Below are 27,952 nucleotides of genomic sequence, written 5' to 3' on the forward strand. Positions count from 1 at the left end.
GCCTCGCACAGAAAAGGCCCGGTTAGAGGTGCTGTAGGTGAACGAAGGAATAAATGAACAAATGAACCCTTCATCTTGCATCAGCCCCACAAGGACAGGAAGACCTCAGCTCATAAAAGTCAGAAGATGCAGGAGGCTTGATGGCAAGGTTGCAGTAGGGTATTAACCATCATAATTATCAACCCTCATAACGCTGAGCTAATGAAGGCGACTGCGGGCTGAACATTCCTGGCAAGGCCTGAGCTCCTCAGGGGTGGGAACCGCCTATCAGAATCTCAACGCCAGGTCCCCTCGGGGAATGAGGTTTGGGTGTGAAACCTCAGACTCTGCAGATGGGAGGCAGAAGGGAAGCAGCCCATTAGAGCGGAAGGATCTGAGTCCAGATCTTCTAGCACAGGAACCCTCAGCTGTACCTGGGGAGTTTATTAAAAATGCAGATGCCAGGGGGTCCCTGGGTAAGTCAGCGGTTTGGCGCCTGCCTTTGGCCCAGGGCGTGATCCCGGGTCCTAGGATTGAGTCCCACATCGGGCTCCCGGCATGGAGCCTGCTTCTCCCTCTGCCTCTCTCTCTCTCTCTGTCTATCTTGAATAAATAATAAATAAAATATTTTTTAAAAATGCAGATGCCAGGACACCAATCAACTAGTACTACTGAAAAGTCTTTGGGCCCTCACTTTGGAATCCCTCGGAAGGCGCATGGACCAGACAGCCATCCTCCTACTAAATATCTACCCGAGAGAAATGGAATCACATGTGTCTGCAAAGACGTACAGGAATGTTCACAGCAGCTTTATTCATAGCAGTTAAAAACTTTAAAGGTTTTTTTTTTGTTGTTTAATTAGAGGGAGAGAGAGAGGGCATGAACAGGGGGGAGGGGAGAGGGATAAGCAGGCTCCTCACTGAGTTGGGAGCCCGATTCAGGATTCAGTCCCAGGATTGAGCCACGGTAGATGCAGCGGTCACAGCATGGGAGCATCTACTGGCCACGGACACCCCACTGGTGAGGGGCACACGAGGTGGGGGATGTCCCTTAATCGCCACCCACGCTGGACCCTTAGATGCACCTTGGCCCACAAGGGGCAAGTTTTCTGGGACAGGCTAGATTTGAGGGGCCTCCTCAGGACTCCCTCCATCAGGCCCTTTCTCATCTGGCCTAGTGTGCATCAGCCCCCAGAATCCTCTAGACCAGAGAGGACTGGACACTACAGAAATGTTTCCTTTGGCCCACACCTTGCTGTAACAGAATTAGAATTACAACATTTAAAAGGCTGGAGATTGGGGCGCCTGGGTGACTCGGTCAGTTGGGTGTCGGACTCTTGATTTTGCCTCAGCTCATTTTCTAGGGGTTGGATCAAGCCACACATGGGCTCTAAGTGGGAGTTAAGGGAGTCTGCTTGAGATCCTCTCTCCCTCTCCCTCTCTCCCCTGCTTGCACTCCCTCCAAAATAAATTGTTAAAATATTTTTAAAAGCTGGAGATAATACATGAGAATCTGTATTTGGGGCCTTTCTAGAAAAATTGGAAGATTTGGTGACAATGGAACCCCCCCATACTTCCTATGCCTACATTCATTCACTCGTTCACCTTTTATTGAGCACCTACTATGAGCCTGGCACTATTCTATGTACTTGGCGCCACATGACTAAGCAAAATAGCAAACCCCTGCCTCACTGGAGATTATGTTCTAGCAAGAGGAGCAGACAGTAAGCAATAAATGTAACAGAGATGTAAATTATAAGATATCGTAACAAGTGATAAGGGCTTTAAGAGTCCCAGAGGGGAGGTAGGGATCTCAGGGGTGGGGGGAGGTGTTGCAATTTTTTTTTCTTTTTAGAGAGAAAGCACAGGGGGAGGGAGAGAGAATCTATGCCCAGTGCAGAGGCTGCTCAATCTCATTACCCCAAGGTCACAACCAGAGCTGAAATCCAGTCAGATGCTCAACCAGCTGAGCCACTCAGGCCCCCCAGGCAGGGTGGGGGTGCGGGGTTGCAATTGTAATTACAAACTCATTTCATCAAATTGTGAAGGTATTTAACTGTCTGATAGGAATATAGTGCGAATCACATACTAATTCCAAATGTTCTAGTATCCACGTTAGCATGAAAACAAACAGGTAAAGTTAATGTTAATATTTTATCTAGCTGACACTGCAAAATGTTATGTCAATATGCCATCAATGCAAAAATGATTGATGAGATATTTTATATCTGTTTTGTGCTGGGTCTTCAAAATCCGCATCCTGCCCTGAGATGTACTTCACGCGCCTCGGGTAGCACTGGCTGCGCTCGGTGCTCAACGGTGGCCAGGGCCCCCGGTGCCGGTGCCGTATCAGGCAGCGCAGGCCCAGACAGCTCAGGACAGCTGGGGACAGCTCAGACGCCCGCCCTCTTGGCTTACAGGTGCAAGGTCTGAGCTCCAGATGGGACACGGAGGTTCAGGTCCACACTGCGGGTTCCTGGCGAAGCTAGAACACAGTCCCTGGCTCCCGGTTAGCTTTGCCCCGGGGCAGCCTCTCAGCTCTGCAGCAGAGGAGTCCAGGGGAGGGAGGGAGAGAGGGGGGAGGGAGAGGGAGGGAGGGGAAGGGAGTGGGAAGGGAGAGAGGGTGGAGGAGGTAGGGAGGGAGAGGGAGGGAGGGGGAGAGGGAGGGAGCAGGAGGGAGGAGAAGGGAGGGAGGGAGGAGGGAGGGGGGAGGGGAGAGAGTGCTTGCCCTTTAACCCCAGACCCTGTGGCTCTGTTGTGCAGTTCTAAGGAGCTGGTTATCGGGAGCCTCCCCGGGCAGGCTGTCCTCCCAGCTGGACTTGGAGAAGTACCACGCCTCGGGCCCTGCCCGGCGCCCTCCTCTGCGCGGCAGGGTGGTGGGTACCTCGCCTGTCTCCTCGGGCAATAATGGAGAGGAAATATAGAAGCTCAAGGGGCATCCGAGCGGCTCTCCCCTCCCAGCTCGAGTTTGCGGAGCCCTGCTCTGGGGATGGAGAGGGCGGAGGCAGGGCCGAGGGCGAGAGGTCCAGGGAATCACCCAGAAGGAAGAGGGCAGCGCCCAGGCGGCCACCCTGACCCGGGGGTTGGCTTGGTGATTTCAAGGCCAGCCAGGCTCCCCCCTCCCCGCCCCCCCCACCTTCTCCTGAAGTCTCTCTGCCTGCAACCTCCTCCCCACTTTTCGTTCTGGAAAAGGGCTCCAGTCTCAGAAACAGGTCTAGGGTCACGTCCAGCACTGGCCCCCCAGGCTGTGCCCCGGGCCCCCCTGTACTACTGGAGCTGCCCCCCACCCCACACTGCCCTGAGCACCCGCGATGGGCCTCGTAGGTGGCGTAGGTGCCACCGGATGGAGCCTCGCTCCCACCGCCTGTGAACAAGCAGATCTGCAGAGACCCCCCCTTCACCCCAAAACAGGCTGATGACAGCGAGTGGCAGGGCCTGGGACGAGGGCGCAGTCAGAGGCCGGCAGGAGGTGCTGGGCGTGACGGAGGGCGGAGGGCCGGGCTCTCAGCAAGCGCAGCGTGGGGGTCCCAGGCCCAGCGGCCACCACTCCACCGCCCCCTACGCATCGGTGGCACCACGGACCACGGACAGGCCCCAGCTCAGACGCACAGCCAGAGCCAGGAGTCGATGTACAAAACAAGGTTTACTTAGAAGCAGGAGTGCTGCCCAGTATACAGTACAAACTCGGGGATCAACAAGCCTGGGAGCCGCGGCCCCCCAGGGAGGGTCTCCTTCGGGGTCAGAGCTGCCCTGGGAGAGCAGCGGGGCCTGAGGTCGTCCCGGGGCGGCCCACCAGGGGGCAGACACGCTCCACCGCCTCGAGGCCGGGGGCAGGGGCAGGGCAGGGGCAGGGCAGGGGCAGGGCAGGGGCAGGGGCAGGGGCAGGGCAGGGGCAGGGCAGGGGCAGGGGCGGCCTGGGAGCCGGACGTCGGACTCCAAGGGAATCCTGGTTTCTGGGAAGCTCTTTCTCCTCATGGCACTGGCTGGACTCGCCTACCGTCCAGAGCTCAGATCCAAGTCCAGCCCCGAGTCCAGTGGAATTTTCAACAAGGGATCCAAGTACCCGGGACCCGGCTGGCTTGTCCAGGAGCCCCCCACCCCACCCCACCCCACCCCACCCCGTTCCTTCCAGAATTCGGTCAAGGCCGCACGCGTCCGTCTGTCCATCCGTGCTCTGAAGGACTCTGGGTGCGTGTCTGGGGGAAGGGGCCTGACCCGTTAACAGGAAAGAATCCTGGGACAGAACTGCCGGTTTCAGCTGCTTCGGGCCGGCCGGACGACCCAACAACACGGCTCCACAGACCAACAGCACACGACAGACACACGGACACAAGACTGGCTCTCGGCGTCCCGCGTCCCCAGGAGACCCCGGCAGGCAGAGCACCCCGGCGGCCCCGCAGGCTCCCTGGGGCTCCAGGACCAGCAAGGTGGGGGTGCTGAGGCCAAGAGGAGCCTCCTCGGAGGCGGGGGCTGAGGTAGGAGGAGGGAGACTGTGGGCCTCAGTCATCTCCGGTTCCTGAAATTCCCTCGGGGAAGCCGGCACCGAGGGAGGCGGGAGGCGGGGCTGGAGCCGCAGGTGAATCCTTGACGGTCAAAGCAGAGACCAGCGAGCTCCGACTTCCGCTTGGTCATTTTGCTGGCTCCTCCGCCTGCATGGTGCTTTTCTTTTTCTTCTTCTTTTTTTTTTAATTGCCGGGTGTTAAAATCGGAAGATTTCTGGTTGGAGGTTGGCCGTCTTGCCCCAACCGGAGCACTCGCGGGGGCTGCTTGGCTGGGCCCTCTGAGTGTCTGATTCCCGCCGCGTGCAGGAGGTAAAGCTGGCAGGCACGGATCCGGGGGTGCTGCAAGCTGCACCCGGGGTCCCCCGTCCCCTCCCTGCACGGAACCATCTGATCAAGGACACCCCCCGCCCCCGCCATGCTGGGACCGTCCTATAGTCTCAGCATCAGGCTAAAGCACTGCCCCTTCTCCATGGAAGGCAGGATGCGGGGCCTCCCAGGAAGCCAGGGCTGCACAGAGCCCAGGGATTTTTTTTAAAAGTAAAAAAATTACAAAAATAAGGGCTCTAGAAGCTGAACTCGCAGGACCAGCTGGGGCGGGGGGGCAGCACTCAGAGTGGCAAGGGCTGGCTCCAGGCGGGCCGGCATGCCCACGTCCAGCTAGCCTCCCGGAGGGACGCACACCACGCCAGGAGCGCTTTCCCACAATTCTCCCTGCCTCACCCTTCTGCCAGCAGATGAGAGGAAGGCTGAGGCTGTGGGGCCACTAAAGGAATTTGGCCCAGAAAGAGCCAGAGTCCTGGGGGGTGGGGGCCTAGAAGGCCCAGGAACAGCCCACCTGGGCTGTGACACAGCTCACGCCAGTCTGGCTAACTGGACTTCATGCCAGCGTCAGGCACACCAAGGGGCAGGGGCTTATCCTCTGGGTTCTCCAGCAGAGTCTCTAGAGCCCCTGGCTGGAACTGAAACGGGCACTCCTCCTGGGAGAAGGGGACCTGCTGGTCATCTGGGGAGCTGGAGGGGCTGGCATCCACGTCCCCCGTCGTGTGGCTGGCCTGGGAGGAGCACTGAGGGCCGTGGTCGGAGCCGCTGCTGCTGCACACGTTCACGATGCACGTGACGTTGACCTGGGTCCCGTGGCCGCCGCACGAAGGCTCTGCCGAACATAAGACAGGAGAGGGCGGTCAGTGGGGGGTCTTGGGGCGCAGGAGGTCTCCGAGGCCTGTCCGCTGCCCAGGAGACAGGTTTAAGACAAAAGGGTCCGGAGCGCCAGGCCAAGAGCCGAGAGGCCACGGTGCCCAGCTCTGCTGTGTGACCTCGGGCAAGTCACTTCCCAGCAACTCATCCCACAGGTGGGAGGAGCCCATTACGTAAAGCAGGTGAAGGGGCCCAAGAAAAAAACCTATTCCCACGGGATCCCTGGGTGGCGCAGCGGTTTGGCGCCTGCCTTTGGCCCAGGGCGCGATCCTGGAGACCCGGGATCGAATCCCACGTCAGGCTCCCGGTGCATGGAGCCTGCTTCTCCCTCCTCCTGTGTCTCTGCCTCTTTCTCTCTCTCTATGTCTATCATGAATAAATAAATAAATCTTTAAAAAAAAAAAAAAACAAAACCTATTCCCCACTAGAGTCAGAGAAGGGAGCCGGACCGTAAGCGGGCGTTACAGACCCGGGTCACGCAGCGGACAAGGACTATGAGGAGTCCCCTTCGGGACCGCAGGCAGCCTCAGCAGTCCTGGCCACACCAACCAGGAAAAGGCGAGACCCCTCTGTCACCGGCTCCTTGTCCACTTGCAGTAAAGTCAACACCAAAGGGTTTGGAAATCGCTCCCTCGTGGAGCTAAAACATTGACCTTGAGTGTCCCCACCAGCTGGGGGGGCTGGATGCTGGGTGTAAGGGGCTGCATGCACCACGCCCCCCTACGAGGAGAGCTGCTCCTGCTCTTACTGCGGGGCCCGGCCAAGCACCCAGCCACGCCTGCTGTCAGGGTCACCCGGGGTGGCCTGGGTGTCTGTCTCCAGCTCCTGGGAGCCTGAAAGCAGGAGGGAGCGGGGAGTGGCTCTGCTCGGAACAGCCCCAGACAGGCCAGGGGAGGGACGGCTGCACTAAGGGGGCAGAAGGAAATTTCCACCCTGAGCCACCACAGCATCCAAATGTCACTCGGTCACCACGGCCTTTGCACACGGTGACTGAGACGCTGCAGGGGCGGATGGGGGACGACACGTGGGCACCACCGCACGTTCCCATGGTAGCGAGAGATGTGGGGGCGGGAGGAGGGGGGAGCAGAGGTGACACCCGAGAGCTGGGGGGACAGAGAGCAGGGGCAGAGGGTAGGAGGGGCGGGAGACATGGTCGGGGTCCACCTCCAGGCCACAGCGGAGGCCACACCAGGAGGACTATGGAAGACCTGTCGCTAGGAAATCAGAAAGATGATTCCAAGACTCAAAGGCCAGGAGTTTCTCTTTGGAGTCTCAGGCGCTCATCCAGTGAAGGTTTAGGACCACGGGCCACCCGTTCCATGGGGAGCTCTCAGGCTGGGGTGGGGGCACCAGCAAGGCATCCCAGTGATGAGGGCGGGAGGGGCCGGCGCCCCCGGGGTGGGCACCTCAGTGTGTGAGGCAGCCGGGGAGGGCGCAGACCCAGAACCAGGCGGCAGGGAGGCAGAGGCCGCAGCCCCGCCAGCCAGATGCCCTGCTCATCCGCAGCTGAGGAAGCGGAGGCTCAGCAGGGTTAAGGAGCCCGTTCAGATTCCCAAGGCACCAGAGCGGCCAGGGAGGTGTCCTGGGAGGACCCGACCCCTGCCGTCCCCTGACCTCCCACCAGCAGTGGGAGACGGACATGCAGGCCCGTGGACTTCACCTGCCCCTGCAAAATACACCCAAGGGAGCCCCAGGCTTTCGGGGAGGGGGCAGGACCTCCCTCCAACGGGGGCACTGAGGCTTCTCCCCACGGGTGACCCCGTCAAGAAGTTTCAACGATCTGTACTAAGGGAGTGGGTAAAAAAAATATCCTACAGAGCAGAATGGAAGGCTAAGAAATGGAGGAAATGGGGGGATGTTGGTCAAAAGATACAAACTTCCAGTTATGAGATGAATTAGCTCTGGAGATATAATGTACAGCATGCTGATTACAGTTCATAGTACTATGTATTATACTTGAAGGTTGCTAAGAGAGTAAATCTTAAATGTTCTCATCCCAACCCCCCACATAAAGTAATTATATGAGTTGTTGGATGTATTAACACAATAAACTTATTATTGTGTCATTCATTTCACAATATATATGTGTATCAAATGATAATGTTGTATATCGTTAACTATACAATATATCAATTATATCTCAATAAATTTGGAAAAAACACATGTTAAAATCGTTTTTATATTTCAAAGCATGGGCAGTATTTTAGTTATCTTTCTATTGATACATAATTAAGGTTTTCTGTAACACAGGACTGTCAACTTTGAAATTTCTTGAGACTTGCTCCACAGACTACCATGTACTCATTGTTTGTAAAGTACTCTGTGTGCTTGAGAACGTACTTTCCATCTAAGTGCAGTGTCTATATGTGGCTTTTAAATCAAGATTACTATTTCTGTTATTCAAATCTTTCTTTTTGTTTAAAATATTGAGAAAGGAGAGGTACATGAGGTAATATACTCCATAAATTTTTCAAATCCTCTTTTCAGATTTGTAATTTTTTCCTTTATATAAAACTTGAAGGTATGTTATCAGATGCATATGCATTTAGAATTTTTTAAATCTTCCTGATTAATTAAACCTTCTATCTATTTATACATTTAAAAAACTAAGTTAGGGAATATCAGTGTACCCAATATTAGGGATTAGAATATGGCTACAGTAATCTAGACAGGATGGTTCTGGTGCAGAGAAAGACCCATAGATCAATGGAACCCAAATGATTTATGGCAAAGTTGTACACACAGTTTACTGGAGGAAGGATAGCCTTTTCACCTAACAGTGCTAAAGCAAGTGGACATCCATAGGCTACAGCAATAATAATAATAGTAATAATAATAATTTAAAAATCTCAACCTAGATCTTACACCTTATACGAAAATTATTTCAAAGTAGGTCACAGACTTACAGGTCAAATATTGAAGTACACAATTTAGGGGAAAAATGAGAAACTCTTTGGCGTCTAGGGCTGGTTAGAGAGTTTTTATATTTGATACTGAAAGCATGTTTCAGAAAAGGAAAAATTGATAAATTTGATAAATTGCTAAAAATTGATAAATTTGACTTCATCAAAATTAAAAATATTTTCTCTGCAAAAGACCCCGTTAAGAGGATAAAATAAAAATCATAGTTTGGGAGGCAATGTTTATAAACAACATATCTGATAAAGGGATTTATTATATATAGAATATGTAAATAATTCTCAAAACCAAATTAAAAAAAATAATCTAATTAAGATTTGGGCAAAAGGCATCATCAGACATGTTACCAAGCAGGATACACAGATGAGAAATAATTACATGAAAAGATGTTCAAGAACCACCTGGGTGGCTCAGTTGGCTAAGGGTCTGCCTGCCTTTGGCTCAGGTCATGATCCCAAGGTCCTGGAAAGGAGCCCCCTGCTCAGTGGAGAGACTCCCTCTCCCTCCCCCCCACACTGTGCTCTCTCTCACAATCTCTCTCTCTCATATAAATAAATAATATTTTTCAAAACAGATGTTCAATATCATTAGCCATTAGGGAAATACAAATTAAAACCATAATGTAATATTACACACCTCTCAGAATAACTAAAATTTAAAAAGTCATAACACCAAATGCTGGAAAGGATGTAGAGAAAATTGGTTCATTGCTGGTGGGAAGTAAAAGAATATAGCCATTCTGGAAAATAGTACAGCTGTTTATTCTAAAGCTAAAAATGTATTTTCCAAAAAACCTAGCAATTACTGTCTTGAGCTTTTATCCCAGGTAAAAGATCTATGTTCATGAAAAATCCTATATACAAATGTTTGTGGCAGCTTTTTTCATATTAACTAGAAGCTGGAATCAACCTAGATGTCCTTCAACAGGTAAATGCTTAAACAAACAGTGGTACATAAAAAGTAGCAAACTATTGATACACATACTTGAATGGGTTTCAACGAAATTAAGTTGAGTGGAAAAAAGTCCATCTCAAAAGTTTATTCACTGCATGATTCCATTTTTAGAACATTTTTGAAATACCAAAGAAATTGACATGGAGAACAGATTAGTGGTTGTTAAGGGTTAGGGGTTGTGCAGTGAGAGGGGATGGATATGGATATAAAGTGGTAGCATAAGAGAGTCTTATGGGATGGAAGAGTTATGAATCTTGACTGTGGTCATGGTCACATGTAACTACATATGTGATATAACTGCATGAAAATACACACATACACATACATACACCAGTATTTGGATAGCTAGTGAAATCAATCTGTGGATTGTACCAGTGTCAGTTTCCTGATTTTGATCCGGTATTATATTCATGTAAGGTGTTAACATTGGGGATCTTTGTTAGGGGTGTTTGGGCCCTCCCTAGAATTTCCTGTGAATTTATAAATATTTCAAAATAAAAAACTTTGAAAAGCCATATTTGAAATATCTTGAAATTATTTTGCTATTGCACAAAACAAGCAGATTTGATGCTGTCAATATTATTTTCAAACCTGCATGCATTAAGCAGTAAAGACAAGACATAACTCATTCCTAAATATAAAAGAAACTTGAGCAATCAAGAATAAAAGGATGCAATTTTATAATCCTTACACAGGTACTATTTTATAGCCATGATAAAGATTGGAAGTAGAAAAGAGAAATACATAAATGATTAGTGCAAAAATGATATTTAAAATATTTAACAACTTTTATGGTCTGGACACTAATCACTCAGAGTAGATGGGGGCCAATTATTACAGATGTCAGCCATAAACAGAAGAATTGGTATCTATGCAAAGCAGTGGAAAAATCTATCCTATATGATTTATTTTGATTTTATTTTATTATTTCCTCCACAAAAGATTTATATTCCTAAAGTGTTGGTATTTTGTAGTACCCCTAAGCTGAAAACACTGGAAAAGGTACTATATTATTGGATGAAGCATACCTCAAAGTGCTGCTATAAAAAAATCATGACTAATATGAATAAGTACCAGTTAGCAAAATAAGAACAGTTTCTATTAAGATATTTTAAATTTCCTCAAATTTTTAATAAAACATCCTAAATATCATTATAAAAACAAAGTAACATTCAAATCAGTTCATAATATTTAAAGATAGGAGTTCAAAATATCAATGATTTTTCGATTCTAAAGTTTCAGTACTTGAGGGGTATCTTTAGAGTCTGTTTTTTTTCTAATCTTTTACTCATTCATTTGAGAGAGAGAGCAAGTGGATGAGTAAGGAGAAAGGGGCAGAGGGAGAGGGAGAAGCAGATGCCCCACTGATCAGGAAGACCAACATGGGGCTCAATCCCAGGACTCCTAGATCATGACCAGAGCCAAAAGCAGATATTTAACCAATAAGCCTCCCAGGTGCCCCAGAGCCTGTTTTACTGAATTATTCCTAGGGGAAAGCTATCAAGGTACTTTACAAACATAATCTTAGGTTTATTAGATCAGGAAAACAAATATTCAAAGGTGAAATTAATTTGCTCATATTTATTGTTGAGAAATTAGGGTCATTAATTATCAATACAAATTTAATGAGACAACAGGCCAAAGTCCCTATTTGAAAAAGAAATAAACTATGCATTCTAGGAACAGAATGTGAACTACAAAAATAAAATTATGTGTTTCCTAATCTGTGTGACAGTTAAGAAATTCACTTAAGAAATGACCTAAAACTACGTACAGATGGCTAACAGACACATGAAAAGATGCTCAACATCATTCATCATCAGGGAAACACAAATCAAAACTACAATGAGACATCACCTCACACCTGTCAGAATGGCTAAAATTAACAACACAGGATACAACAGATGTTGATGAGGATGCAGAAAAAGGGGAACCCTCTTATACTGTTGGTGGGAATGCAGACTGGTGCAGCCACTCTGGAAAAGAGTATGAAGGTTCCTCAAAAAGTTAAAAGTAGAACTACCCTGTGATCCAGCAATTGCACTACTAGGTATTCACCCAAAGAATACAAAAGTACTAAATCAAAGGGATGCATGTATCCTGATATTTATAGCAGCATTATCCACAATTGCTAATTATGGAAACAATCCGACATCAATCCATAGATTGATGAATGGATAAAGAGGATGTGGTACACACATATACAATTGAATATTCCTCAGCCATAAAAAAAGAATGAAATCTTACCATTTGTGATGACATAGATGGAGCTAGAGAGTATTATGCTAAGTGAAATAAGTCAGAGAAAGACAAATACTGTGTGATTTCACTCATATGTGTAATTTAAGAAATAAAACAGATGAACATGGGGGGTGGGAAGAGAGAGAAACACCAGAAAACAGACTATGGAGAACTGAGGGCTGCTCGAGGGGAGGGGGGCAGGGGGATGGGCTAAATAGGCATTAAGAAGGGTACTTGTGATGAGCACTGGGGGCTGAATATAAGTGATGAATCACTAAATTCTACACCTGAAACTAATATTACACTGTATGTTAGCTAATTGGAACTTAAAAATTTGGAAAAGAAAGAAAAAAGAAATGACCTAAAATTGATTAGTGTTTTCTATTATTTTAGAATAGGCACCCTTCTCATGGTCTCACTCATACGTGGAATATAAGAAATAGTGAAAGGGACTATAAGGGAAAGGAGGGAAATCGAGGAGGGGGAATTAGAGAGGAAGACAATCCATGAGAGACTCCTAACACTGGGAAACAAACAAAGGATGGGATGACTGGGTGACAGGCACTAAGGAGGGCACTTGAGGGGATGAACACTGGGTGTTATACTATATGTTGGGAAATTGAATTCAAAGAAAAAAATTTAAAAATAAATGCAAAATAAAAGGAAAACTCAGTACACTATATTGATATATATAAAAAAAGGCAACCTCCTCTTGAAAAAAAAATCCACTTAATATATATTCCAAACATAGCTTATGCTATCTTCATTTATGTGCAGTTTGGACACCATTTTTTTTAAAGATAAATAACTCAAAACTTTAGTTTTAACTAAATGTCAATGGAAATGGAGTTCTCACATAGGTAAAGAGGTTAAGATTATGTGATTGTTTTTACAGCAATATGAGAAAACTGCCTTATAATTCATACACATTGAATATGGAAATGAAGCCACCTAGTATGTACAGCTGTGATTACAATTTTCTGAGAATTTAGAGCCATCGTAACAGAATAGAGGGGGACAATCTTTAATCTATCAATATTAGGCTGGAATTAGCTAGGCAGATAATTTTAGCCTCCAAGGGTTTTGTTCATTTCCATCTCTCCAGGATACTCTAGAATAATTCAAAGCTCTTTAGGTAGGCCAACTATTCTGAATTCTTCCTCTTGTCTTCTATGAGGCTCATTTGTTGGCTCAGAACACACAGAAAAGGAAAAGAAAGGAACAGTTATTGAGAGCCTGTAGTGTCACAAGCACTGTCCCTTTTATTTGTGAAGCTGAATCTACAGGAAACAGATATCCTTCCCATTTTTACAGGTAAGAAACCTTAGGTTCTCAGAAGTGAAGAAGTACCTTTCCCAAGAGCCCACAGATTTGTGTTCGGATTAGAAGTTTCCTTGACTCCAAATTTCACACAATTTCTTCTTCTGAATGTGATAATTTAATTACATTTCAACTTTAAGAAAAGAATGATCCTATGAGGTGTCTTCAAAAAGACTTATTTATTTATGAGAAAGAGAGTGGGGGGGGGGAGGGGCAGAGGGCGGGAATCTCAAGCAGACTTCCCCCCCTGAGTGCAGAACCTGACATGGGGACATGGGGCTTCATCTCATGACTCGTGAGATCATGACCTGAGCTGAAACCAAGAGTTGCACACTCAAATGACCGAGCCACCCAGGCACCCCAAGGCTTGAATCATGTTTGATGTTAACCCTATAGCTCAGTGAATCTTGGGGGATGTGTCACCACTGAGATATATGTGATCAGCAATGTCTCAGGAGAAACCCCATGGTACTGATTGTGGGGGCCAGAGACACATATGTTGATGTTTTTTATATGCAGTTCACTGATCTTGCCTCCAAACTGTTTAATAGTTAACCACTATTTCTGTGGCGTTTTGTAAAAGACTATATTGGCTTGCTAAATGGCACTCCCCCAAATACTAATATTAGAATCCAGTAGTAGGTGGAGATTTTTTTTTTTCTGCTATGTAGACTGGTGCTAAAACTCTAAAAATGCAGAGCGATGACAAATGCACAGAATGTAGTGACTTTAGTACTTTCGACTGTATTGTGAGAGAAGGAAGTATGCGTTCACGTTTAGTACATTATGCTTCAAGATAAAATGGTTGCTTTGGTGTCAACAGATGGTTGTTTAATATGTATTTGTATGGAGCCATCTATGTTCCCATGTCCCCCTTGATAACAATAAGAAAATATTTGCTAGTTTTTTTCTCTAGCCCAAGAATAATTTAAATCAGTTGATAACCTCCCTTCCATCACTCTTTCACTCAGCTTCTTCTTTTGTAGTTGACCAAGGAATTAACTTTATGTACCAGTGTTAACAGAACTAAAAATGTCAACATTTACAGATCCATATCCACACACGCACACACAATACATATGCACATTCATGACAGTATGCACATATATACAACATCATGGAATTCCATTTTGAGAGATCAAAATTTTAATTACGATAATAATAAAGAATTTATAGTTATGCAATCCAATAAGCTCTAAAATGTTCAATTTAAAAAATACTGCATAAAACTTTTGCTTCCAGGTAGGATGGAGTGAGAAGCTTATAAACCATGAGAACACAAAAAAAATCTACACAAAATGTAAAAAATAAACAATTTAAAGGCATCAGCACTGCTGAAACAACAGGCCTAGGATTCCAAAGAGGAGAAAACCCTGAAGAAGTGAGGGAAGAATTTGCAGCTGATTTTGTTGATTCTGGGCTGTGGTAAGAACCCAGACTGCCTAGGTAGAAGGCCACTGCTAGAGGTTAGGGAAGCCAGCCGAAAGCTGAGGAGTCTTGAGAGCCATATGTATAGATCTGCATACCACCGATTCTTTAATAACCAGCAGAATGCTATGCCTCTAAACACAAAAATCAATAATATTTATAGGTCCACAAGACTGTTTCTCTATATATCATGTTTGATGCCAATGACAAAATATAGACTTGAGAGATCTTAAACAGACAACCCATTATCCCATGATGACATCTGTCAATTCAGAAGCTGCAAGGTCTAGAGGCAAACAGCTAAGCTAAAACCCCTGAAATGCACCACAGGTTTTTGGCAGTCTTGCAATACTAGGAAGAAAAAACATTTTTAAAATATTGGCATTTAAGATCTGCCAAGAGGAAGGCCCCACATGAACACACGGGGCCAGGATTTGTCCTGTGGACCAAATCCAGCCTGCCTCTATTTTCTGTATGGTCCAGAAATGAAGACCAATTTATATACTTTTAAATGGTTGCCAAAAAAAAAAATAATAATCAAAAGAACAGTATTTTGAAATTCAAATCCTGAAAGTATACAAAACTCAAATTCTCTGCTCATAAACAAAGCTCCATCAAAATACATCCATGTCCTTTAATTATATATTGATTTGTCTGCTTTTGCATAATGAGTAGTTACAAAGAGACTGGATAACCTGCAAAGCCTAAAATATAGGCTACCTACCCTTTATAGAAAATGCTTGCTGACCTGCAAATAGACTGTTAGTTGAAAACCTTGGGCAAACATCCTAAGCACAGGAACAAACCAGAGATAAATCGGGTCCTACCAAAACTCAGCCCAACCTCCTATTGGCTTAACTCCAGATTGGACTAAGTAATTAGCCTCCACTCTATCTCACTGGCATAAAAAGTATAAACCTTTGCTGGAGAAAGATATTATCATCTTGAGCCTCCATATAATTTTTTTATACACATTTTACACACATCCCAGCATTCAGAAAATTACTCTACTTTGTTGTTTTTTTTTTTTTTAATTTTTATTTATTTATGATAGTCACAGAGAGATTGAGAGAGAGGCAGAGACACAGGCAGAGGGAGAAGCAGGCTCCATGCACCGGGAGCCCGACGTGGGATTCGATCCCGGGTCTCCGGGATCGCGCCCTGGGCCGAAGGCAGGCGCAAAACCGCTGCGCCACCCAGGGATCCCAGAAAATTACTCTACTTTGTTTGGTCTGAGTGGAACATATAAAGAAACCTCACTTAATTGGCTAGCTCAACAGCAGTCCATTAACATCCAACATTTAAACACACAATTTTAACCTATGTCTTAAAGAAACGAAAAATAAAACAGAAGTAACAGTATTACATAAAAGCAATTTTCTTGGCAAGAAAACTTAAAATATGTGTCTGGAATAATAGTATTCTAACTAACTAGATGTTAATTTCCATTGTATAACATTCCAGTAATATACGGAATAAAATCTAGGAGTTATTTATTTTGTAGAAAATGAAAACAAATAGTAATTGACTGGTTATAAATCATTCTGAACTACAAGACTATATTGCAGGGCTTGTTTTTCAATGACATGTGCTCCTCAGACACTGGCATCATATTTTAGGTATTTATCATCCTAAGAAGACAGACAAGTGCGGATGTGGGAAAAACTGATAACATTGGAATATTAAAATTATGCAACGTCTTATGCCTACATCTCTCCCAGAATTTTAAAGTTTGATTTTAACAGCTTTTTCTAATAAAAAGAATAACTCAAAGGAACAAGACAGCTGAGAAGTTCAATGTGTCACAGCACTGCAAATCGTTACATTCATTTTAATTAGGATATACTAAGGTTTTTACATCTGCGGCAAAAGTGAATTGTAACTTCCATATATAACAGATCAGGCCATTTTAATTTATAACTGATCACAATCTGCAGCATACGTCTTACTGGTGTCAAGGAAATATATAGCCTAATGGTGATCAAAAGTCCAGGTCACAGAATTTTATGGGCTTCAACCACAAGCAGTCATACTATTCTACAGAAAGCATACAGATATAGCTATAAATATAAAATTTAATATAGACAGTGGTTAAAAACTGGATATTTATGCATTCAAATATGTACATATAAACTGTACACTATAATTCTTAATTGAACTCTTTACAACTAGCTTGTGAACAGTTACAGAAATGAACAATGTTATCAAAATATTATCTGATAAAGCCAGAACTATTGTTACAAAGGACTTTTAGAATTAGAGACTTATAAAAAGTTGACTTTTCAAAAACTTTTTTAAAAGTTTAAACTCTCATCACTTTCTCCACTTTTAAGAGCTTCTCAATGATAGATGCCTGTGAACAGGGCTCTAATAGGTTGAGGAGATAAAGGCTTGATTGTAGTCAAATAATAAATCAAAGGAGAGTATGCTATTTATCATTTTAGCTAAATTTTAAGTGTTCTTTAACATTAAACTCAACATCTTTAAAAATTACAAGTGTCATCTGTAACAGACTTCATCTAATTTACTAATATCAGTGCAAGGTTTACACCCATCTAACCCCCAACATTGTTCAAAAACATTCTTCACATACATGAAAACAGTCAGTTTCTAAGCAAGTTAGTATTACTACACTAGAAACTAGAAAATACTAAGGATATCCCAGGACATTCATGCAACTGGTTATTTAATTCAAATATTTGATTAAAGGAAAGTAGCCATATGTATAGATCTGTATACCACCGATTCTTTAATAACCAGCAGAATGCTATGCCTCTAAACACAAAAATCAATAATATTTATAGGTCCACAAGACTGTTTCTCTATATATCATGTTTGATGCCAATGAAAAGATAAGAGTCCTCAGAGAGACATATTGCAAACAAAAAGTCCTTAGAAGGTGGTGGAAAGTCAGGCCAGGAGTCACATAGAACCAACAGAGATGACAGAGATGTGATATCCGGCAGTTTCCTCAGAAAGAGAAAGGAAAACCACATGGCACTGCTGAAAAGCCGCGTTAATTCTCTCTCCTCTCTAAGCATTAAATAATACACCTTTAAAATTGTCTCAACTACATGATTGCTCCTGTCGGTGAGACCCTCCTTTAAGAAACACAAACATGCTCAAAGCGCAACGCAGAAACATCATAGAAACTTAATGACCTACCATTCTCTTTGCACTCTTCTGGAGGTTTAGCCTTTTTCGCAAGTCGAGGATCCAGCCATGATGTTGTCTTTGTGTTATGGCTGAAAAGAAAAGAGATCACTCTGAACAGACACATACTGAAAGGAATCAAGTTTATTCCTTAAAAAAAAAGGGGGGGGGGCTGTTAGTCCAACAAAATTGCAATCGATACACTTAATTTGCTTACTGGTTCTAAGTAGCCCTGAAGGAGGTGTAAGAGTAATTGTGCAAGGCAGCTGTAAATTTGGCAACCTCAGCTCCCTGTCCTCAAAGCAGCTATTTTTATTAAAATCAACTAGAATGTTGCCAAGTTCACCTCATTGAAAATGCAGAACTCATCCAGAGCAAAAGGAATTTATTACAAATACTGGATTCTCCACTTGGAAGAGCACAGTTCGCAGGCTCTGATACTGTTTCCTCACTTTTGCAAAATGATTATTTTCATCTTAAACCTACCCTTTTCATAAACAGTTGTTTTGTTACTCTTTAACTACAGAGCTGGCAGAGGCAGTATAAAAGTGATGGAAATTACAGCATGTTCCCGGGATGCCTACATTTTCTCAAAAAGTGATTAATAGCAATTTCATTAACCCATATTTAGCTGTGTTGCATCTAAATTTTTTTAATCCAGTTAGGCAGGCATAGGATACAAATGCCTGTATTCTAGTGTTTCTAGAATGGAATTTCTGGGAATTAATAATAATTTAAATAACATTTGTGCTTTGGAAAAAAATATCTTCTGGAAAGCCTTTAGTCAGGAATTTTAAAAACAGAGATGTTCTTACAACAGTGTGTCTTAAAGAGGCCCTGGAATCACCTGCATTGGAGTCACCTGGAGATTAACAGTGCATATTCTGGGTCTTCACAGAACTACTGAATCAGAATCTTTGAGGTTGAGCCACAAAATCTCCATCATTGGCAAGCACTCCAGGTGATTTTTATGCACATTATAATTTGAGAACCACTCACAAGCTCAAAACTGCTCTTTGGAGCTAAAGTCTTTACTGTGTACAGCTGTCTCAAGTGATCCCCTCTACCAATGGACAAATTATCAAGGATGTGACATTTGTGAGGGCTTCAGAAAAAGAATGAACAAAGTCACAGGTGTGGAAAAGTGTGAGACATACAGGGAAGAGTCAAGAGGCCAATAAATGGAACATGAAAGGGAACAGTAGAAAATAGTTTAGAAATATAAATTAAAGCCAGATAATAGGGATATTTGAACACAGCTGTAAGAAAGTCAAATGATAAAGATGAAAGTCAAATGATAAAAATTTCACATATATTTTCTCTTTCTTCCTTGAAATTTAACTATGTTTTATTGTATCACAGACACAAGTATTAGCTAGATAACCTGACAGGCAAATCTCCACTTAGAGCAAAGGTCAAAAAATTCTTCCAGGCAGCATATTTAATAGCAAACTTATAGAGACCAGGTGCCTATCTAATGAAGAAAATTTTAAGGTAGGAAAGAGGAAAGATAAAGACAAGCTGGGAGTGGGCAAGCAAGTCCAGGTGTTAAAGCACATGGTGTTTTCTGGACGATGATCCTGTCTATTGTAGAGCCATCTCTGATTTGAAAACCGAGAGACATTAAGATTCTTGGGTCATGAAGTCTCTGCTCCAGAAGATTCCTTTTTATTTCTGAATTTCACTTGTGGTAAAGCGAAAATACTCTTCATCACTTCCTTCACATTTAGGACCTCCGCAATGATTGATGCCTCTAAACAGGGCTCTCATAATTTGATCAGATAAAGGCTGTGAATTTGGTCAAATTGTAAATCGCCAGGAGAGTGTGCTAGCTTCTGTTTACTCCCAATTTGACCTTTGTAAAATCTGATGGTGCTTTATTATTGAGTTTCAGAAGCAAGTACTACAGACACTTTTGTCTCATTCTGCTCCTCATTTGTAGTCATGTCAATATCATCTAGTCTTTTCCTCTGAACTAAAGACACCCATGGAAGGAGATTATGACCACCTCAAATATGTTAGTGAACTGGGTTCAGTGTTTGATGCTCTTATTTTGAAATAGGCAAATTCACTTAAAAAAATTTTTTTTAGGGCAGCCCAGGTGGCTCAGCGGTTTAGCGCCGCCTTCAGCTCAGTGTGTGATCCTGGAGACCCTGGATCGAGTCCCACGTCGGGCTCCCTGCATGGAGCCTGCTTCTCCCTCTGCCTGTGTCTCTGCCTCTCTCTCTGTGTCTCTCATGAATAAATAAATAAAATCTTTAAAAAAATTTTTTTAATAGACGTGACTTCATTACAAAGTGTGCATGCGCATACATGCGCATGTGCATTTGTGTGTAAGGCATGTTCATGTCTGCGTTTTTATGTGTTAGGGAGAAATGTGGGGAGTGAGCAAGGAAAATTTATTTCCCAACTTTTTAAGTACAACTGCTTCTTCAAAATCCTTCCTTCATTTCGGAAAAAAGTCATTTATTTCTAGGTCTTTTAGACATATTCACAAAAGCAAACACATCTAGGACTAAGAGGTAAGGGGCCATTACTAAGCCATTACAGGGAGTCAAATTACCATTTCCATATCATTCCACCGTTGGTCTCAAATACCGGCTAATTTCATAGAGAACTGTGAGTCTCCTAGCTTTCCTGAGTTTATATAAAGCATTTCATTACAGGATGATTGTTTTTTAGGTTGAACTAGCATTAATGGTATGTCACTTTAATACACTTTGGCAGATGGAGTCTCTTACGGTTAACAGCATTTTTAGCTGATCCTCTGAAATGATTCTTAAAGAAATGTGGGTAGTAGTTAGTCTTAAACATCACATGAAGATACAGTACAGTATTTTTCAATAGTGGTTCTCCCCAGCCTTATAATTTGCATACTTCTCCAGGATTACAAAGGGGATATTTTTAATGCATTGGGAGACAACGAACCAAGTGGCTTTTCCATTTCCCTTAAATTATATATTTTTAACCTCGACAATTACCTTTGAAAATAGGATTAAATACTGGACAGGAAACTGTGTACAAAATGGAATCGTTGAGGGATTTTTCACAATCTACATAGCACTTTTCCTCAAGTTTGAGGATGTGATTTCCTTTTACTTCCACTGCTAAAGTAGATTTAAATAAAGCATCAGTTTTCTGGATCTAACCAAATGGTGTGTACACAAACGACAGGAAGGTTAAGAGGCTAATGCTATATGATCTTATATTGATACTAGTTTCTTAAACAGAGACACATACACACATATATGCTGAATTTGCAAAGAAATTTTTTCCCCTAGCTGGAGAATGGAATAAATGTTTTCTAGGAATGCTAAATCATAGTAGTCTACTGCTGTATGTATTCCTATGGATAAAGTTAATGTGATGATCTTGAAAAGTGAGAGATCAAGTGGAGTGAAGTCAGTAGCTATCCAGGTTCAATCAATCTCAGATTTAAAAATCTGTATAAAAACCTTAAAAGTGGTTTATCCAAACTCTTCCCCGATGTTAAACTGTATAATGAATCTATCTGGAGGACTGGAAAAAAACAGAAGTGAAATTTCATTTAACTCTGCAATAGTAGTTTAAATTCATAACAGAATGGCCTTGAAGACATGATAGACTGACTTATAATGAATTAGAAATTTCTGTGTGTTTTTTTTTTTTTTTGTAAGTTTAACCTTTGCCAAACTGACAAAAGCTGCAGGTTAAATAATAACATCTTATCTTCCTGGGGAAACATTCTGCTCACATAGAAAATGCTTCACTTCGACAGGAAAAGCTGCTGACATTATGGCATACCATTGCAAAGTTATTCTCATTATCTCGTAACATTTCCTGATGGTTGACTCTGTCGGGCTACGCTAGAACCTTCATATGCATCACCTCACTTAATGCTAATGAGCCTCTGTGGCTATAGATTTTTAATTCTGTTTTACGGGAGAAACAAAGGTTCAGAGAAGGTGAGTAACTTGCCCAAGGTTACACAGCTAGTGCGTGAAAGTGAAAGGGCTGGCATTAAACACAGTTACATCTGATTTCCAAGTTCAAGTTTCTTAAGCTCTGAAACCAGAGGCATACTAAACCTAACACTTGTTTTTCATACTGAGTTGCTTTATTTCGCTCCCTCAGAGAATACTCAAAGATCTTTTTCTCAGAGCCTTTGCAAGAGTTTGGAAATAGAGACATTTATCTCCCGTTTGAGGAGAGTAATCACAACAAATTCCTTTGTGTTGAATGCCTTGTACTTAGTAGGTATTATATTAAATTGCAGGCTCATAGAGATGAAAAGGAGGACATTGTGATTGAGGTACGGATAGCATCACTGGAAACATTTTTTTCCTTATAAACTTGAATTTTCCATATCAATGGCTTGATTTTAGAAACTAGGGAACCAAGACTGCCTCAACCTTTTAGGTTATCTTTTCTCTCATCTCCAGTATTGGGTTCTCTGGAACCCTGACAAATATGATGGCCTTTAACTTGCCCTAGATCATGGTAACTTACTAACTTTCTAACTCCATTCTCTTACTCATTGCTTTTGCCTTCAGAGTCAGAGAGGGTCTTGACCAACCATGTAGTTCAAACTCTCATTCCAGATGTTCCAGTTATGTCTGCTTTTTCTGTGTTCATTCAGCCTCTGTTTTTAACATTTTCAATGTTGGACATTTCACTATATAATTACGTAACCCATTCCATTTCTGGGTAGTTCTTAATTATGAGACATTTATTCCTACTGCTGAACAGAAATCTTTGTTCCCTATTACATAAAGCTAATGATACTGATTTTGGCTTTTGGAACAGAATAGAGTAAGTCTACAGGTTCTTCTGCATGATGCAGCTTTAGATATTTCAAAATTGCTGTCATTATTTTATTCTTAAAATGTAGTGTTAAATAGAATTGAATATGGTGTTGGAGATACGGTTTTATCAGTAATGAAAATGGGACTATTACTTTCTTCTCTGATTTAGATATTATCTAATTATCAAATAAAATTTGAATGACTATGTTGGGTTAGGTAGAAATAATTTATTTTTAATCCAAGTTGTAAGATGAGATTGCCAAAAAGAGTATGATGGTTTTCAAAATTTATGTGCCCCTTTATGATCCATGGACTTTTTTTTAAAGCATCAACTAATTCAAGAAAAAGGTTTCCCCTCTTGTTTTCTGTAAATAATTGCTGATAATTTAAAAAATATTTTATTAGCATCTTGTACTACAAAAGTGGGCTTCCCTTTATAAAGGACCAGTTTAACAGGGTCTCCTGGTAAACAAAAGTTCCTGGACTGTGTGTGAGAGAGAAAAGATGACAGATGAAAGCTAACCTAGAGCTATCAATTAGGTCTTGTTGGTAAGTGCTGGCCTGGAACTGACAGCTATACCTTGGTGTTCTTCTGCCAAACATCAACAATTTCTTAGCACACCAACTTCAGAGAAGGTCTCTCTATGACTGATGATATCAAGAGAAAAAACAGACCACTCTCTGCTGTATCTTTCCTATTGCAGCTTTAGCCTTGCTTCATCTTTTCACCTTCTAGGTAAGAATTACTTAGAAACCCTGTCAGAAAATCATCCCTGCCCTTCAGAGTATTTAATCTATAAAGAACTCTCACTTCCTTGAACCCTCTTAAAAAACATCTCTTGGAAGACCAAATTCTAAGGCTTCCTACTGAGATGTCACACAGTTCCCTGTAGGTGTGAGCTTTCCCTCATTGTGATGAGTCAATGAACCCACATTGGTTCAACGATATGTATGTTCCTGCTGATTTTGGCTGCAAGGTGCTGATATCTTGTTATGGAAGTGACAAGTAAAATGAGAAAGACTACCTAGAATTTTACCAAATGTAAACCTTCCTATAAATTTCTTATGGCCTATGAAACCAGGTATAATAAATCTACACACAATGATACCAATTTGGACACTATATCCTTTAATAAAGGCCCATTTATGCATGTTACCATGAACTGAATGAAAATCATTTTCTGATGGGAATCCTGCTAATGCTTTCTCTAGAGGCTCATTCTTGACATTCCTCAGAACAGAAAGTAGATGACCTTTTGTTCAGGCACCTGTCTTCTGGCACCTCAGTTTTTATAAGAGAATCAATCCTATCTTCCACTCAGCTGATAAAGCATTTAATGCTCCACTTGACTGGCAATAAGGGCACCAGTACATCAGGTACACGTCAGAAGGATGATCTTGGACTTACGGCTGTTCGATATATTTCAAAAGCACAGCACAGACCTGCATCCAATTCAAAACTAAATGCCTCTCCCCCATTTCCTCTTAAAATCATGTGAATCAGACACTTCTGAGCTAATAATTAAAAAAAAAAAAAAAAGGAAGAAAGAAGAAGAGAAAGAAAAACCCACCTCTCCCCACTCCCCAGCCTCCTCCAGCTTCTTGACTAATACCTCTGGGCAGTTCACTTCAGAATGGAGCAGATTCCTGAGTGCACAATGGCAAACTGGCAGACAAGTCCCCTGTCACAGAAAGCACAGGCGACGCTTTCTTTGTAAAAAAAAAAAAAAAAAAACCTCACACACACACAGGAAAATACAGAGGCTGGAACAAAAGACAGTGTCCCCGCACAGCGAGACGAGGCATCGCGCGCCCGTCTTGCGCGCGCCTCCGCCCGATCGTCGGAGCGGCCTCGGCATCCGCCGGCGACGACCCCGCGTCCTCCCCGGGCGGGCGGGCTCCGGCTCGGGGGGCAGAGGCCGCGCCGCGGGCAGCCTGGGGCGGGCGCCCCGGGGGTCGGGGCCATTTCAAACTTAGCATATTTGGTCTCAATTAGGTGGAAAATGGAGATAAGGCGGGCGCAGCCCGAGGTCTCGGGGCGCCGTGGCAGGCCGGGGAGCGCCGGCTCAGCAGGTCCCGGGCGCCCGGCCGAGCCCCGCAGCCCCGGGGCCGAGCCGCAGCCCCCCGCGCAGCCCCCCGCCCGGACCCCGGCCCCGGCCCCGGCCCCGGCCCGACCCGACCCGCGGCGCCGAACAAAAGCCCCAGCCTGGCGGGCGGCCCCGCGGGGGGCGCGGCAAGTTGGGGCTCGCTCACCTGGAGCCGGGCGCCCGCGAGGCCCGGGCCCGCTCGTCCCGCCGCACCTGGCCATGCTCCTCGCTCCGGCTCGCCGCGGACCACCTGTGCCGGCGCGCCCCGTCCTCCCGTCGGCGGCCCCGGGCGCGAGCAGAGCAGCCGCGGCCCGGCCTCCGCGCCCCCCGCACGCGCCCCGGGCTCTGCCTCGTCGAGCCGCGCGCAGCCACCGAACCGCCGCGGACGCTTTTGTTTTCCCTCCTCTCGCAGACGAGGCGCGCGGCGCTCGGCCCGCCCGCCGCAGCCCCCACCTGCAGCCTCCGCGCCGCCCGCCCCGCCGGGGGCCTGCCCATCGCCCCGCGCACCCCGCCCGCCGCGGGCGCCGGCCGCTCGCTCCGGGGCTCCCCCGCTCGGGAGGGGGCGGCCCTCGGCGCGGTCAGGTGACCCCCGGCGGGGCGCGGGGCGCGGGGGGCGCGGGTAGTACACGCGCGGGCACAGTCACGGCACCACGCGGCGAGGGCGCCCGAGCTCCTGCACGCGAAGGCACTCGGGGCCCCCTGTTCGCCCCGGAGAGAAGCTAACACAGGACCACGAGGTGTAATCAAAGTTCTCGGTGTGGATCCCGAGGCCGCTCACTTTCAGAACCGCCCGACTCAACAGTGGCGGCAGCGCTCCCTCCCGGGGTAACGGGCCCCGGGGCGGCCACGAGGGCGGAGGTTAGGGCGACGGGCCCCCCACCCCCACCCCCACCCCGGCGGAGGGTCTGTCCCGCGGGGGGCCGCCCGGAGGGGGGCCGAGGGGATGTCTCTGCGGAGATGTCAGTGCGAGAGCAGAAATTTCCGTGCAAACCCCAAGAGCTCCAGAAAGCGGCGCGGGGGGGGGGGGGGGGGAGGCGGGGAGAGAGGAGCGCACCAAACCCCCTCCCTCGAAACGCAGGGAACACTTACCTGCCAGGTATGCGCCCCGACTGCCAGGTGGAAGGAAGCAAGCCCAGGACGCAGACGAGGTCGCGGGGGTGGGGGTCGTCTGAGCCCGGCTGATGCACACCAAGTAATCCACGGTGGGGGGTCCGGAGCCCCTCGCCCCATTCCCCGCACTTTCCACCCGAGGCCAGCCCCGGGCTGCGCGCTCCGGCCGCGCGGAGATGGCGGGAGCTCGCCGCGGGGGTTCCCAAGTGCCGCGTCCCGGAGCTCCAGGGCGCGCAGCCCCGACGCCGCGCCTCGCCTTTCTTTGCTGCGCAACGCCGGCGCGAGCCCGAGGTCCCCGCCGGCATCCCCTCTGCAGGCCCGGACAGCGCCCGGGGCAGCTCGGCCCGCGGCCCGGAGCTCGTAGGTGCGCGGGGCCGGGGAGGCGGAGGGAGAAGCGCGGAGCGGCGGGCGGGCGAGCGGGCGAGCGGGCGAGCAGCAGCCTCCTCCGGCCCCGGCAGCCCCGCGCGCGCCCGCGCCGCCTCCGCGCTCTGCCCGCCGCCGGGCCATTCGGCCCTTATATACCAGCCGGCCCGGGGGCGTGGCCGGGGCGTGGCCGAGGCGGGTGGGGGCGTGGTCTGGGCGTGGCCTGAGCGGGGCAGCCAGGGAGCCGCACTGCTTCCTGGGAACTGTAGTTCCCTCCACCCCATCCCAGCTAATGCACAACAGCTGTCGGCATGGTTGCCGCTCGCCCTCAACAGCGGTGCCCCCTTGCGCCCTCCCTTCGCAGGGAAGGCTGGGATTCCCGCCTCGCTGTCAACTCCGTTAGATCTAGGCTGGTCCTTGATGCACAAGGTGGGGGACCTCAAGCCCCCTAAACGCCTCCCGCGATGACAAGCCTGGAGTCCGACAAACCGAGCTAGGTTGCAGTCCCAGCCTGCCATGAGCCGCCCGTGTGACCTTCAAGGAAGCGTGTGACCTGCGAGGCTGCAGAAACTGAAGTCTGATCAAGAGCATGGCAGCTCCTCAGATTCTTCATCTGAAGCAAAGGATATTAGAGTTTGCTTCATCTGAAGCAAAGGATATTAGAGTTTGCTTCCATCTGAAGCAAAGGATATTAGAGTTTGCTTCCACCGGACAGAGAGAGCACAAGCAGTATTAACCTCACGTTAGAGACAAAAGCAAAGCTGGGAACAGTTAGACAACTTGCTTAATGTCACAGAGCAAACAACGGAGTCTGGACTCGAACCGAGAGTTCTCTCAGAGACATCTCCACTTTCTCCACAGTTCCAGATGGTCTGTCTATAAATCCCCCTGCAGCAGGACTGAATCCTCTCACTCTTGTGCTAGCTGCACTAGGGTTCATTTCAGGAAGAGCGGGTGCTCTGCACAAGCTGGTATAAGAATGTGGCTGAGGGATGCCTGGGTGGCTCAGGGGTTGAGCATCTGCCTTGGGCTCAGGTTGTGATCCCCGAGTCCCAGGAATGTTGCATTTAAGATGCTACAGAAATGCTTAGGAGGGGCAGTCCAGTGGGCAGCAGTTAGAGATATGGCCCTGGGACATTAGAGGAAAGTGAAGGCTACGGGTAATCGACAGTATTTCAAGCTATGGGGCTGGATGTCAACTCTAACAAGATAAAGATGCCTAAATATAGGTGAGGTTAATGTCAAGGAAAGGTTTCCTGGGGATATGATTTTTAAGTATCAGTTTAAAGACAGATTTTCTAAGATGATGTAAAGCTGTATCATCTTTGCAAGCATTCGATCTAACACTGCAGCCACACATTCACTGAAGGACAAATATAACAGAATACAGTGTAATGAAATACACTGAGCTGAAAGACTGATTTTACCTTATGGAGGTCAGGAGTCATGCTGTCCTCAACATGGTTAACAGCCCAGCAAAGGTGATGGGGACAGGATGAGTTCGGGTGTTCCTGGGTCCAGATCTTAACACTGTTACTAAATAATTATTACCTTAGTTAAGTACCTTAAGCTAAGTTTCAGCATATTCTTTGATAAGTAAGCATACCATGGTTATGGGACAAGAAATAACGTATGGGCTATATGTCTAGCACATCTTATGCATTCATTAAAGGAGAGTTGCCATTATTTATTTTCATTGTTATTTTTGTGACTTTCAGTATTAACCAGGTTAAAGCTACATTTCTAAGGATAGAACAATACTGATTTCTATCATCAAAGTGACATATGTCAGAGAGAGAAACATTTCTGATCTGAGACACTGAAAGATCATCCCATGGCTTTTCTAGGTGATATAATGCAAAAAGTAATGGCAACAGGGCCCCTGGGTGGCTCAGGGGTTGAGCGTCTGCCTTTGGCTC

The 27,952-nt window shown here is 45.8% G+C and overlaps 1 protein-coding gene across 1 annotated transcript; it reads right to left on the reverse strand.

Moving 5' to 3' along the window:
* Positions 1-3,602: 3,602 nt before the first annotated feature.
* LOC140629535 (uncharacterized) lies at positions 3,603-26,551 on the reverse strand. Its single transcript, XM_072819055.1, has 3 exons — positions 25,650-26,551; positions 17,702-17,781; positions 3,603-5,633 (listed from the first exon to the last, which is right to left on the reverse strand). Exons 1-3 carry the CDS (start codon positions 26,549-26,551, stop codon positions 5,347-5,349), a joined length of 1,269 nt encoding a protein of 422 aa, XP_072675156.1. The 3' UTR covers positions 3,603-5,346.
* Between the last annotated feature and the right edge of the window lie 1,401 nt (positions 26,552-27,952).

Source organism: Canis lupus (genome assembly GCF_048164855.1).
Source record: "Canis lupus baileyi chromosome 16 unlocalized genomic scaffold, mCanLup2.hap1 SUPER_16_unloc_1, whole genome shotgun sequence".
Classification (NCBI taxonomy): Eukaryota; Metazoa; Chordata; class Mammalia; order Carnivora; family Canidae; genus Canis; species Canis lupus.